Raw genomic sequence first — 13912 nt, 5'->3', positions numbered from 1 at the left:
CAGATCCTCCATGGGCTCCTGGTAAACCCACGGTGAAGGACGTGGCTAAGACGTCCTGCTTCTTGATGTGGACCAAACCAGAGCACGACGGCGGAGCAAAGATCGATGGCTACGTCATTGAGATGCTGAAGAGCGGTACGACGGACTGGATCCGTGTGGCAGAGAACATCAACATCCTGGAGCACTTCCTGAAGGGTCTGATGGAGAAACAGGAGTACTCGTTCAGGGTGCGAGCCGTTAACGTGGCCGGAGAGAGCGAGCCCAGCGAGCCCAGCGACCCCGTGCTCTGCAAAGAGAGACTCAGTAAGAAACACACCTGATACTTGATCAAACTGATGCTTTCAAATGTTAAATTATAATGTTTAAACTGTCGACGAGACGCATCAAACAAATAGTCAAACTTAACATATGATGCTATAGAACAGACTCATCATCTAAAAAAAATACAACTAGGGTTGAAAACTTACAGGGAAATATTAAGAGGTGGAAAATGTACATATATTTTAACAGGAATTTATCGGGAATGTAAAGGATTTAACAGGAATTAAATTAAAAAGTAATTACCATGTCATATGCGGATAAAATCATAAGCCATATCCCATTAATTTTCAGATAAATCAATTTATTTGGCATAAACTTCTACCCTAGTATAAGGACCTAGTTTTTTTTAGTATTTTTATGTGTATTTTCCCCCAAATTTTAAATTTTAATTGTGCAAATTTTCGACATTTCCCACGCTGAACTTTCTTCAATAGTTTTTCCAAGACGTGCATGCAGGCTGCTGTTTAACAGAAAATAATGAAGCAGATTAAGTTGTTTCACATGACAGTAAATCTTTGAGCTCTGACATTAAATAAATCTGTGTTTTAACAGACCCGCCCTCGGCTCCACGCTGGCTGGAGGTCATCAACATCAGCAGGAACAGCGCCGACCTGAAATGGACAGCCCCCGAGCGCGACGGAGGCTCGAAAATCACCAACTACGTCGTGGAGAAGCGCGACGCCAAACGTAAAGGCTGGCAGGCCGTCGACACCACAGTCAAGGAGCTAAAGTACACTGTGACGCCGCTTAATGAAGGGTCACTCTACGTGTTCCGCGTCGCTGCAGAGAACGCTGTTGGTGTTGGACCGTTCTGTGAGCTGGAGGACTCTGTGCTCGCCAAAGACACTTTCAGTAAGTCACAGAGCAGTGTTATGTCACATGTAGATGAAACGTTTTAATCAGGAGTGCAAGAATAATAAGATTTGTTTACGCTGCAGCTACTCCTGGGCCGCCGTACGCCCTCACTGTGAACGCTGTGACAAAGAGATACGTCGACTTGCAGTGGGAGGAGCCTAAAAACGATGGTGGCAGACCCATCCTCAAGTACGTTTTCTGTTTGTCATCTAAATCTTTATTGGCAAGACGTTTAAAGTCTTTCACATCATGCTGATAAAGGATAAACATGTCGTAGTTTTCTGTAGTCTTAAAAAGTTTTGCTATTAGAACATATTTTCTCAACATTTACTCTCCTTTGGTCCTGTGGAGGAGGCACTATCTTCTCCCAAAGCCTCATGTGAGCTCTTTCACTTGCTGCTAACAGTATTTTAACCAAATCTGAGATACATCCCTGAGATAAATGACCAGCCAGCTCATTTTTTGTAGCACTTTTCATACCAACATTATTTATTTCAAATACCCTCTTCAACTAACGGACACTAGCGAGATTTTATGAATCTGTTCGTTGCAATGATGTCATGAGGAAGGAGGTAAAATAACACTACGAAGAGATGAAGTATAATCTGGGGAAAGTATGTGAGGGTGCAGCAGTGCAGGTGTGTTGACCTTCTGCTGACTTCGTTCTCCAGGTATAGCCTTGAGAAGAAGGAGAAACTTGGAACCCGCTGGGTGAAGTGCGGGAAGACTTCAGGTCCGGACTGTAAGTACAGAGTGACCGACGTCATCGAGGGAACGGAGGTTCAGTTCCAGGTCTGCGCCGAGAACGAGGCCGGCGTCGGTCATCCGAGCGAGCCCACCGAGATCCTCACCATCGAGGATCCAACAGGTGAGCTTATAATATAACTTGAGTCTGTTTCTGTATGCCAATATATGAACAGATGCAAAATGTACAATTTTTAGTTAATGTTCCGAGGTCAACTCAGTTGTATTCTTGTTCGAGAGTAAACAAGTCGTAGTGGATCTTTTCTGATAGAGGCTGAAAGTTGAAGTCCAGTAAAGAGTCATGGCATGAAAAGAAAAGAAAGAGTCTAAATCTTCCATCTGTCCCCTGCAGGCGTCCCATCGCCGCCCATCGAGCTGCATGTGACCGGAGCCAGCCGGGACTTCCTGTCCATCGCCTGGAAGCCTCCGCAGAGAGACGGCGGCTGCAACATCACTGGCTACCACATCGAGATGTGCGAAGCCGGGACAGAGAAGTGGATGAGGGTCAACTCCCGTCCCGTAAAGGAGCTCAAGTACCGCATCGAGGAGGGCGTGGTCCCTGAGAAGGAGTACATCATGAGAGTCAGGGCCATCAACTCTGTCGGAGTCAGCGAGCCCTCCGACATCTCCGAGAACGTCTTTGCCAAAGAGTCCGACTGTAAGAGCATCCACCGGGCTTCAACGAGGGTTATGTTTCCTGCAAATTATCCAGCAAACACACGTTTTACGTTTTTCTGTGTTTCCAGGCAACCCAACGCTGGAGTTCTCAACTCTGGACCTGGTTGTTGTGGAAACAGAGAAGATGCACATCCCAGTTCCCTTCAGAGCCGTTCCATCACCCAGAATCACCTGGCACAAGGACGGCAAGGAGCTGAAGGCAGATGAGCGTCTCATGTTCAGGTCAATTTGTTTTTCATCTAGAATAAATATTGTCCTCCAAAGACCAAGAATCAGCTAATATTCAACATGTCAGACATTAAATCAATTAAAAAAACTATAAATGCAAGTTATACATATATATATATATATTATCCATTCAAGAAAAAAAATATTAATGTGAATAAGATATGCTATAATAAATACAATAAAAATTTAATAAAGTTATTAACTAATTACAGGAAGAAGTAAGAAAATATAGTAAATGTGTATATCATGAATATAAATGCATAGACAAGTTAATTTCCAAATACAACAAGCAATAAAAAATATAAATGGAAAAAGAAAATTAATGTAAATATAATAAATATAGTAAATAAAATATATAAATAATTGATTAGTGGATCCAGTGTCATCAGGATTAATGGGCTGTTATTTGCTGTTGTCTGATGGATTGTTTGTGTCAGCAGGAAGGAGTACACTTCCTGTCACCTGGAGGTGGACAGCAGCGTGCACGCTGATGCAGGAACCTACAAAGTGACTCTGGAGAACAAACTGGGCGCCGCCAGCGCCACCATCAACGTCAAAGTCATCGGTACTCCATCACAGCCTTCACATCATCCAGGGACAATGGTCTCCACGGTAACCACTAACACATGTTTCTGTCCTCAGGTCTGCCCGGTCCCTGTAAGGAGATCGTGGCCTCTGAGATCACAAAGAGCTCCTGCAAAGTGTCCTGGGATCCTCCAGACTACGACGGCGGCAGCCCCATCATTCACTACGTCATGCAGGTCAGAGAGCTATCAAATAAACCCATTAGTTTCCCAAAAAATCCAGTAATTTGTCAATTGAATCCATTCATTTCCCCCAAAAATTAATTAATTTTTTCAATAAATCCATTTGTTTCCAAAATAAATCCAATAATTTGCCAAATAAATCCATTAATTTGTAAAAAAATAAATAAATTGCCAAATAAACTCATTCATTTGCCAAATAAATCAATTAATTTGCCTAATAAATTAATTTGTTTCCCAAATAAATCCATTAATTTCCTCAAATAAATCCATTAATTTGTCAAATAAATCTATTAATTTGTCAATTGAATCCATTAATTTGTCAATTGAATCCATTAATTTGTCCAAAAAAATCCATTAATTTGTCAAATGAATCCATTCATTTCTCAAATTAATCCATTTAGTTCCCAAATAAATCCATTCATTTGCAAAATAAATCCATTAATTTGTCAAAAAAATAAATTAATTTGCCTAATAAATCCATTAATTTGCCAAATAAATCAATTAATTTGCCTGGTAAATCCATTTGTTTCCCAAAGAAATAAATAACTTGCCAAATAAATCAATTTGTTTCCCAAATAAATCCATTCATTTGTCGAATAAATCCATTAGTTTGCCAAAAAAATATTTGTTTGTCAAATAAATCGATTAGTTTCCCAAATTAATCCATTAATTTGTCACATAATTAATTTCTTTGTCAAATAAATCCATTAATTTGTCAAATAAATCCATTAGTTTGCCATAAAATCTGACGTCCTAGTCTGAAGTATTCAGACTGATGTTTGTTTGTTTGTTTGTTTGTTCGCTCGCGTGTGCAGCGGCGTGAGGCTGGCAGGAGGACGTACGTCAACATGATGTCTGGAGAGAACAAAGTTTGCTGGAATGTCAAAGACCTGATCCCCCACGGAGAGTACTACTTCAGAGTCCAGGCCGTCAACAAGATCGGAGGAGGAGAGTTCATCGAGCTCCGCAACCCGGTCATCGCTGAGGACCAGAAACGTAAGAACCTCTGCTGCTTTTAAGGGCCTTTTTGACAATGTTAAGATGATTAAAAGTCCAAAAGACTTGCCTAAATTTAAATAAAATGTTTTATTCCTTTTCCTATTTATCACTGGATTGAGTTGAAATTGAAGTTGAAAAAACTATGAGGATCATTTATGTAATCATGTAAATAACTGTTGCTGAATGAATCACAACCATCAACCAAATGTTGACTCAGTCTAGTATTAATGTAGTCTAGTCTTATTATTATTCACATTTAATTTATTTACATTTGTTTAAAACAGCACTGGTTCATTTCTAGATTAGATTAGGTTAATTAGTGAAGATATTCATTTTTGACTCTAAGTTTATTTATGATAAATATAAAATATGATATTTATATTTTGATGCCTGTAAAATGTTTAGCAGCAATTATTTAATTTCTTTTGATGTTCAGTATAAATTTCAGCAGAATCCAGTGATAAATAATCAGTTGTTGAGACTCAGAATCACAGGATGAAGAACCACAAACAATGTTAAATTAAGTTTTTGGGCCGAACTTGAAGAATTCATAATTAAAACATTTTTTGCAGTAGAGCTTTAGGATTTGTTTTACATATATATATATAAACATTTTTTTATTTTTTTTTTGGGGGGGGGGTTACTGTTTAACTTTACTTGGCTTCAACAGAATAATTCATTCATCTGTTGAGGGAAAAACTCTTTATGTCCAAGAGAAATGTGACTGAACTCGTCTCTTGTCCTAGACGCTCCTGATCCTCCGGTGGACGTGGAGACCCACAACCCCACATCCAGCACCATCACGCTGACCTGGAAGCCCCCGATGTACGACGGTGGCGCCAAGATCATGGGCTACATCCTGGAGAAGCAGCAGAAGGGCGAGGACAAGTGGGAGCGCTGCAACGACTTCCTGGTGCCCGTCCTGTCCTACACCGTCAGAGGGCTGACGGAGGGCAAGAACTACACCTTTAGAGTCAAATGCGAGAACGCCGCAGGGATCAGCGAACCGTCACGCGGCACGCCGTTCGTCAAGGCCTCAGACGCCACCAGTAAGGACGACGACCTCAGAACATGGGAATTTAGTAGTGTGTCTAGGTTGTCATTTAGAGATTACAGATCCAAACATTTTACCATCATAAACAAAATACAAAAAATGTCCATTATTTTACAAAAAAACCTCATTAATTTCCCAAATAAATCCATTAGTTTGTCAAAATATCCATTTATTGGATATGGTAGCAGCTACTAAGCAAAATTTAGTGACTTGATAGGTGGCTTTTCTTCCTTTTGGACAGAGCCAGGCTAACTGTTCCATCTGTTTTCAGTCACTATGCTAAGCTAAGCTAACTGTCTGCTTGAGGTAAATTCAGATTTTATTTTCTGTGGCTCAGTAAATGACCGACGATCTACAGTCAAATGGTTTTCATCATTCTGCAGCTGAACTTTTGTTAACTTGACTTCCGTCTCCCTCAGATGCTCCGAAGGTTTTCCTGAGCGGCAGCCTGCAGTCCGGTCTCAGCGTGAAGCGAGGCCTCGAGATCTGCCTGGACGCCAACATATCAGGCTCGCCGTATCCTGAAATCACCTGGTACTGGAACAACCAGAAGATCCGGCCAGAGGCGCTGCGCAAGAGGCCCGAGAAACCCCTGAAGAAGAAGGTGGAAAAGAAGGAAGAGGAGAAGGTGGAGGAGGTGAAGAAAGAGGAGGGCGAGGTGAAGGAGGGCGAGGTGAAGGAAGGAGAGGAGAAGAAGGAGGAGAAGAAGGAGGAAAAGAAGGAGGAGGAGGCACCAGCGCCTGAGGTGGAGGAGGTGGAGGAGACAGACTACCCGACGATAAATGAACGTCTGAACATTAACAACAGCCGCAGGGGCACGTCCTCCATCGTCGTCAGGGACTCGTACCGCACTGACCACGGCGTCTACATGGTGAAGGTGGAGAACGACCACGGCACCGCCTCTGCCACCTGCGAGGTCAACGTGCTCGGTGCGACTCTTAATTAATTTATTAATTAATCAAATAAAAACAATAATAATTTATTTATTTGTTTACCCTCTGTCCACATAGGTTATGGACATATAATGTTAGTGATTTATAAAAATAAAAAATCTACTCCATTATATTATATCTCACTATAGTCTCCACTGTAATATTTATAGGTGTACAGTTTTTTGTTTTTTTTTGACAATTTTTACTAATTAATCTATGTATTAAGCTATCAGCTGTACACATAGCGAATAACTAGATAATGCATTTGTTTTATCAAATATTAATTGTTATAAAGTTAACCTAACAGCTCTCTTAAGTCTATGAAGACAAACAATCTATCTTTACATTATAAAATGAATATTAATATTAATATTTTTGTCTTAAGTTAATTCTTTCAGTCAGTTTCAAGTGTTTTGCATCATATGATTCAGGAGAACCTGCTCCTTTCTTTTTAATAGACAATTTACAATAAAACATTTTTGTGCCGTCTTTATATTTTGGTCAAAATCCCCTCTGAGGGTAAAAAACAGTGCAGCTTTAGATATTTCATGAGTAAAAACATGATGCTTTTGTCTGTCCACAGATACTCCCGGGCCACCTATTCACTTTAAATTTGAGGAAGTGAGGAAGAGCTCTGTGATTTGCAAGTGGGATCCTCCTCTGGACGACGGCGGCAGTGAGATCCTGAACTACACTCTGGAGAAGAAGGACAACTCCAAGCTGGAGATTGGCTGGAGCTGTGTCACCTCCACGCTGAGAGGATGCCGCTACCTGGTGCCCAAACTCCTGGAGAAGAAGGAGTACCTGTTCAGGGTCGTGGCCGAGAACAAGTTTGGCGCCGGTCCATACTGCATCTCTAAACCACTCATCGCCAAGAATCCCTTCGGTATGGCGTTCTATGTCGCTTAGATTCCTTAATAAGTGAAATCGTACACATACAGACAGTAGTAATGATTATGTTTTTCTAGTATTTAAAGTCCAGTCATTCTTTGTAATGTGATAAAAGCAAAACATTAAAATAATTAATTAATTGGATTGTCTATTTTCTTTGAGTCTTGCTCTTGTTTTATGCTGTCCATCCCTTTGTCCTCCTTAGAACCTCCCGAGGCTCCTGAAAAGCCACAGGTTGACGACATTACAGCCACCAGCATGCTGGTTACCTGGAACCAGCCGAACGACAACGGCAGCCCCATTTTGGGATACTGGGTGGAGCGCCGCGAGATCAACAGCTCACGTTGGTCACGTGCCAACAGGTAAGAAGACGCAATGACAACCTTGTTCCTCTTTGTGTGGGGGAAATATCAAAACACATTCCTGGTTTTCTGACAGTTCCCTTCTTTCCTGGTCTTTAGGGACATCGTCTGCAACACTGAGCTGAATGTTGATGGTCTCCAGGACGGACTGACTTACATCTTCAGGGTTGCGGCTGAAAACCAGGCCGGCATTGGAAAGTTCAGCCCACCCTCCGAACCCACGACAACCCATGCTCCAATCCGTACGTAAACAGTTCTAAACCTTGTGTCCTTTGATCAGCGTTTAAGTAACATAACATAATGTTTAGTAGTTTTAATTGGTCATCCATTTTTGTCAGAATATAACTCTAGAATCATGAACAGAATACTTCTGTCCATGGACATATATTAGTCTCAGAGGTAACATGTCCCACCTGGGTTTGTTCTTGAACCTGTAGTACCTCCTGGACCTCCAGTTGCCCGCGTGGCAACGACCACCGACCACTCCATCGAGGTAGAGTGGGACCCACCGGCAGACAACGGTGGAGGAGAGATTACGGGATACCACGTGGATAAGGTCAGATCATCAAGTCACCTCAGATTACCTTTTCAGCTTTACTAACATCAGACTTTTTTTTAACTCAAAACCATAAGCTTAAATTTGTTCTGTGGTGTTCTTCAGGCCATGGCTGGTTCCAAGGACTGGTCCAGGTCCACAGAGCGTCTATGGAAGACCCGGGCCTTCACGGTCTATGGAGTCCGTGAGGGAGCCAAGTACATGGTCAGAGTCATCGCCTGCAACGCTGCTGGAGAGGGAACGCCAGGATTCACAGAATCCGTGTTCGTCAGGAATCCTGCAGGTCAGGCGAAACCAAAGACCGGGCAAAAAATAAGGAGACTAAAATTGGGATTCAATTAGGTCAAATGTTGTCTAATTCAGTGTTGATGGAAATCTTTAAGCTTTTCTGGTATTTGCTTGATTCCTATTTTTTCCTGCACAGAGATGCCGCTGATTGAAATGGACATGGTCATCAAGAGCGGCTTGATCGTCAGGGCCGGAGAGACGCTCCGTGTTCCTGCAACAGTCACAGGTAAACCTTACCCGTCCATCTCTTGGACCAAGGATGACGGCAAACCTGACAAAGACCGCGTGGAGATCCTCACTGAGGGCAACGACAGTGTCGTTCAAATCCACAACTGCCAGAGGAAGGACGCCGGAAAATACACAATCTCTGCTTGCAACCCCAGCGGTATCAAGAATGCTTCAGCCAGAGTGGAGGTCGTGGGTGAGTGGAAGCCAAGGAAGGCAGGGCAGGACTCTAAAACTACATGGTTAACTTGCAATTAATTGATTTTTTCATTATCTTCAGATGTCCCCGGACTAGTCACGGACCTGAAGCCCGTTGTCGTCACTCGCAAGATGATCTTCCTGAACTGGGATGACCCGGTGGACGATGGAGGCAGTGATCTGACCGGCTTCCTCGTGGAGCGAAGAGATGTCAAAGGACACACATGGAGGCAGCCCGTTGAAACCACCTCATCCAAGTGCGAGTGCACGGGCATCGTGGAGGAACAAGAGTACATGTTCCGTGTCATCGCCAAAAACAAGTATGGCTTGGGCCCGCCTATGGAACTGGGACCCATCAAGGCTATTGACCCACAGGGTGAGTCCCAGAATCACTTGATTTTGATTCAGAAATGAATGCCTATTTTTTTCATTTTGTGGCCCTACCAAGACCTCTTGATTAAAAGATGGATTTGTACCGAAAACAAATATTTGCTTTGCTGGTTATGCAGGACCCCCATCATACCCAGAGAAGTTCCACTACACTGAGCGCACCAAGGACTCCCTTACACTGACCTGGAAGCAGCCTCGTAATGATGGCGGCAGCCCTGTCCTCGGCTACTTTGTTGAGAAGAAGAGGCAGGACCAGCAGGCCTACGAGCCCTGCAACACGGAGATCTGCCCAGACATGACCATGACTGTGCTGGGCCTGGAGGACGCGTGGATGTACGAGTTCAGGATCAAGTGTGTCAACCTCATGGGAGAGAGTGAGCCATCTATCCCGTTGACTGTGGTCATCCAAGATGATGAAGGTAAGATTGAATGTTTGAATGGCTTAACCTTACTTTCATATTTGAATCTATTTTCCTTGTGTACCTATACCTATTTTGCTGCTGTCCTGTCCTTCTCAGTGGCTCCCGAGGTCCACATGCGAACAACATTCAAGGGCGACACTCTTACTGTGAGGAAGGGTGAGCCCATTGACATTCCCGCTGATGTTGTGGGTCTCCCCATCCCTACCATTGAGTGGTCCAAGGATGATGTGGTGATTGAGAAGTCCACTGAGGCTCTGGTGTTGGAGACTGAAACGATCGACAGGTTGAACGCAAAGACTAAGTTGTCTATCCCAGCAGCCAACAGGAGGGACCGCGGCAGCTTCACCGTGACTGCCTCTAACAACATGGGCTCAGCCAAGCACACTGTCTTTGTCATGGTGCTGGGTGAGTTGAAACACGCCACTGACTCAATTAGAGGCAGAAATAGATTTGTTTCTAAAATATACAACAGTTTGTCCTAACTTTATTTTTCTCTCCTCTCAGATCGCCCAGTTCCACCCAGGAATTTGCAAATTACCAACGTCAAAGCGGAGTGTTGCTACCTCCGCTGGGATGCACCACTGGACAACGGTGGCAGTGAGCTGACTAACTACATTGTTGAGAAGCTGGACATGACGCCAGTGGAACCAGAAGAGGGACAGGAAGCTCCAGCTGAACCACAGTGGGAGGTGGTGTCCAACACTGTTGTTGACAGGAAATTTGGGGTATGTCCTGATCATAATAATAATAAGAATAATACAAATAATACAAAGGTGTTATCAATAGCTTTTCATGCCTTATTTGACTCCAACGGGAACACCACCTCCATCTCCTGTAGGTGTGGAACCTTGACACCAACAAATTCTACAAGTTCAGGGTCAAGGCTGAGAATCGCTACGGTATATCTGACCCCATCACAACAGAGGAAGTCCAGATCATCGACCCATTAGGCCTTCCTGGTGCACCAGAGAAACCAAAGATCGCAGAATACTCCAAGACCTCCATGACCCTAACCTGGGAGCCTCCCAGAGACACCGGCGGCACTATGATTACCGGCTACTGGCTGGAGAAGAGGGAGAAGGGCACAGACTACTGGGCCAAAGTCAACAAGACGCCAGTTACCAAGAGGGGCACAAAAGGCTGGGAGTACCAGGTGAGCTGCCGGGGCTATGTATCTGTGTTTCTGAGCTCTGGGTTCACTGCTTAAGGAAACGTATCACATGACAAGGGTAGGGTGGGATTTTTCTCAGAGATTCAGGATGCCTTGGTGCAGACCTAGAGGTAGGCTCATTGGAGACCACAAGGATATTCATCACAAACCTTTGAAAAGCTCCATTACAGACCTTTCAAATGGTCCATCAAAAACCTTTAGGGTGCTTCATCAATGACTTCAAACTTTTTTCTCTGTTTGACCTGCTTTATTGTTGTATATTTTCTAATGAATTGGTCTCTTTTTATTATTTTTCCTTCAGTATCGTCACAAAGTTTTGTTCTTAAAAAGGCATTTAAATAAAGCACATTATTTATTGTCACATGAATATTGAGAACAGAAATGGCCCAAAATGGAACCCTGAGGAACAACCCAAATAATTGGAAACGTAATGGTTTCTTAATATTTTCTATATTTTCAAAATAATTAGAATTAGAAAGAGGATCACAGTCTTTTAGGAAGGTATACAAGCCTCTGGAGTTTGTTGCATCCACTCGTCTTTCTGTGTCTCTTAGGTGCCTCGTCTGTTCGAAGGAACTGAGTACGAGTTCAGAGTTGCTGCTGTCAATTCTGCAGGAATGGGACCCTTCAGTGGACCTTCCGACTCCGCCTTTGCCGTCGATCCACTTAGTGAGTAAAAATCATCAGATTTTATTTGAAAGCATTGGATACTAAAATTTAATAAGTAAGATTGATAATGATAGTCCTTGACCAGATCAGTAATCTAACAGACTGGTTCCTCTGCTTTTTGGAAGATGATGAATTTAATTTTCACCATGATAACAAACTGCTGCTCTCCTCTACAGCTCCTCCGAGTATGCCTGCCGCTCCAGTGGTGGCTGATAAGACAAAGCACAATGTGACACTGACCTGGGTGCCACCAGAGAGGGACGGAGGAAGCCCCATCACAGGCTACATAATTGAGGTCCAGGATGAGGGCTCATCAACGTGGCTGAGGGTGAACGACAAAGACTCCCTCTGCACCACCACTGAGTTCACTGTGCCCAGCCTCCGCGAGCTGAAGCGATTCCGCTTTAGGATTATCGCTGTCAACGACATTGGCGAGTCTGACCCCAGCCCCCGCACCAGCGAGGTTTTGATTGAAGATGTTCAGCGTATGTCCTCCTTTAAAGTCTCACTGAAATATTTAGATGATAACGTTCATCATTATCCAAAGGTTTTTATCTATGTTCGTCTCTTTGTATTTCACCGATGTATTGTACTCAACAGTTGTTCCAGCCATCTCAATTGACATGATTGTGGAGGACCTGCTGTGCATCCGTGCTGGAGATCCATTCAGGATCCCCGCCAGCATCAAGGGCCGCCCCGCTCCCAAAGTCACTTGGGACTACGACGGCAAAGCCAAGTCGCACAAGAAGAATAAACTGCACACACTGCCTGTGGACTCCGAGGTGAGACAGCCACAGTTGTTACACTTTTTTCTTTTTGATAAAACATGTATTTTATATAGCCAGGCAGCTTTGGACCAGATTTGAGAACAATGGGGATATGCCGGTCAAAAGCACCAACATTTTTTCCACATGGTCTCCATCACCATAAGTGAGCCACTTCCCCATGGTGGATCCAAGATGGCTGCCATATAAAATCTATTTGAACCCATATGTCTTCCAAGCCATTTGGTCAATTTTGTTGTCCAAATATACGTTTTCTGGGTTGAGGAATTCTTTAAAGCTATTGAGAATATCACTAGATGATTATTTTATCAAATAGATATGTTATATGTTATATATTTTGTTTAATTTTCAAACTGTTTTTGTGTATTCAGGTTCAGTCCACAGACACCACCTCCATCGTGACTGTCCCCGTCAGTCTGAGGACCCACTCTGGACGCTACACCATCACTGCCAAGAACAAGTCCGGACAAAAACACGTCAACGTCAGAGTCATTGTCCTTGGTATGTCTGTTGTTAGTGGACAGACTTCAGTAGAAGAATATCTGTATGTTGGAGTGACAGGTTATGGTGATTGCTGACTGTTATTTTCTCCCAACTGCAGATGTCCCCGGACCTCCAAAGGAGCTGAGGGTCACTGACATCACCCGGGCGACCATGAGGCTGATCTGGAAACTCCCCGACACCGATGGAGGAGAGAGAATCAAGAGCTACTTTATCGAGAAGAAATCTCTCAATGACAAGGCCTGGACAAAGGTAAACACTGCTGTTTGGCCATATTGTTTTGCAAGTGTACCAAAAATACTATTCAAATTGCAATTAAAGTACAATTAATTTTACATTTGACTGTAACTGATGGATCTGTTGATTTGTTATCAGGTGAATGCAGCCTGTGCCAGCCAGGCCTTCGTGGTGCCGGGCCTGCTGGAAGGTCAGGACTACCACTTCAGGGTCCGAGCTGAGAACAGACTTGGATTCGGTCCATTCACCGTCACCACTGACCCCTACCGGGCCAGAGACCCCATTTGTAAGGACACCACAGAGATGATACACAAGCTGCCAGAACCTTATTTTGAACGTTCTTCTAATGCTCCTCTATCTCCTCAGACCCCCCCGATCCCCCCACCAAGGTGAAGGTCAACCTGGTGACGAAGAACACTGTCACGCTGAGCTGGGAGGCTCCCAAAAACAATGGAGGCTCTCCTGTGAAGCATTACATCATCGAGCGTTTGAGCTGGGACACCAGTGGCAAGGAGAAGGAGACCTGGAAGCAGTGCAACAAGAGAGACGTGGAGGAGCTCAGCTTCGTGGTGGAGGACCTGAAGGAGGTCAGGCCCACCAGCTTTACAATCTCTTGCCTGTTGTACCTGTTTTTATTCT

The 13912-nt window shown here is 43.7% G+C and overlaps 1 protein-coding gene across 1 annotated transcript in view; it reads left to right on the top strand.

The window, feature by feature from the left end:
• ttn.2 (titin, tandem duplicate 2) overlaps positions 1-13912 on the top strand; it is a 219891-nt gene that overhangs the window by 135007 nt on the left and 70972 nt on the right. Inside the window, exons 141-169 of the mRNA XM_059342393.1 lie at positions 4-303; positions 874-1173; positions 1260-1365; positions 1848-2044; positions 2273-2578; positions 2667-2820; positions 3267-3391; positions 3469-3587; positions 4409-4589; positions 5339-5641; positions 6066-6575; positions 7162-7464; positions 7675-7831; positions 7931-8073; positions 8269-8387; positions 8493-8670; positions 8812-9096; positions 9181-9474; positions 9608-9907; positions 10007-10315; positions 10415-10635; positions 10749-11063; positions 11636-11750; positions 11927-12235; positions 12351-12532; positions 12907-13036; positions 13137-13288; positions 13412-13559; positions 13640-13860. Coding sequence (XP_059198376.1) covers positions 4-303; positions 874-1173; positions 1260-1365; positions 1848-2044; positions 2273-2578; positions 2667-2820; positions 3267-3391; positions 3469-3587; positions 4409-4589; positions 5339-5641; positions 6066-6575; positions 7162-7464; positions 7675-7831; positions 7931-8073; positions 8269-8387; positions 8493-8670; positions 8812-9096; positions 9181-9474; positions 9608-9907; positions 10007-10315; positions 10415-10635; positions 10749-11063; positions 11636-11750; positions 11927-12235; positions 12351-12532; positions 12907-13036; positions 13137-13288; positions 13412-13559; positions 13640-13860 — 6482 coding nt within the window. The remainder of the gene's footprint in view (positions 1-3; positions 304-873; positions 1174-1259; positions 1366-1847; positions 2045-2272; positions 2579-2666; positions 2821-3266; positions 3392-3468; positions 3588-4408; positions 4590-5338; positions 5642-6065; positions 6576-7161; positions 7465-7674; positions 7832-7930; positions 8074-8268; positions 8388-8492; positions 8671-8811; positions 9097-9180; positions 9475-9607; positions 9908-10006; positions 10316-10414; positions 10636-10748; positions 11064-11635; positions 11751-11926; positions 12236-12350; positions 12533-12906; positions 13037-13136; positions 13289-13411; positions 13560-13639; positions 13861-13912) is intronic.

Source organism: Centropristis striata, chromosome 10, assembly GCF_030273125.1.
Source record: "Centropristis striata isolate RG_2023a ecotype Rhode Island chromosome 10, C.striata_1.0, whole genome shotgun sequence".
Taxonomy (NCBI): Eukaryota; Metazoa; Chordata; class Actinopteri; order Perciformes; family Serranidae; genus Centropristis; species Centropristis striata.
The sequence above is the reverse complement of the archived record's forward strand: the minus strand, read 5'-3'. Positions and strand labels throughout refer to the sequence as shown.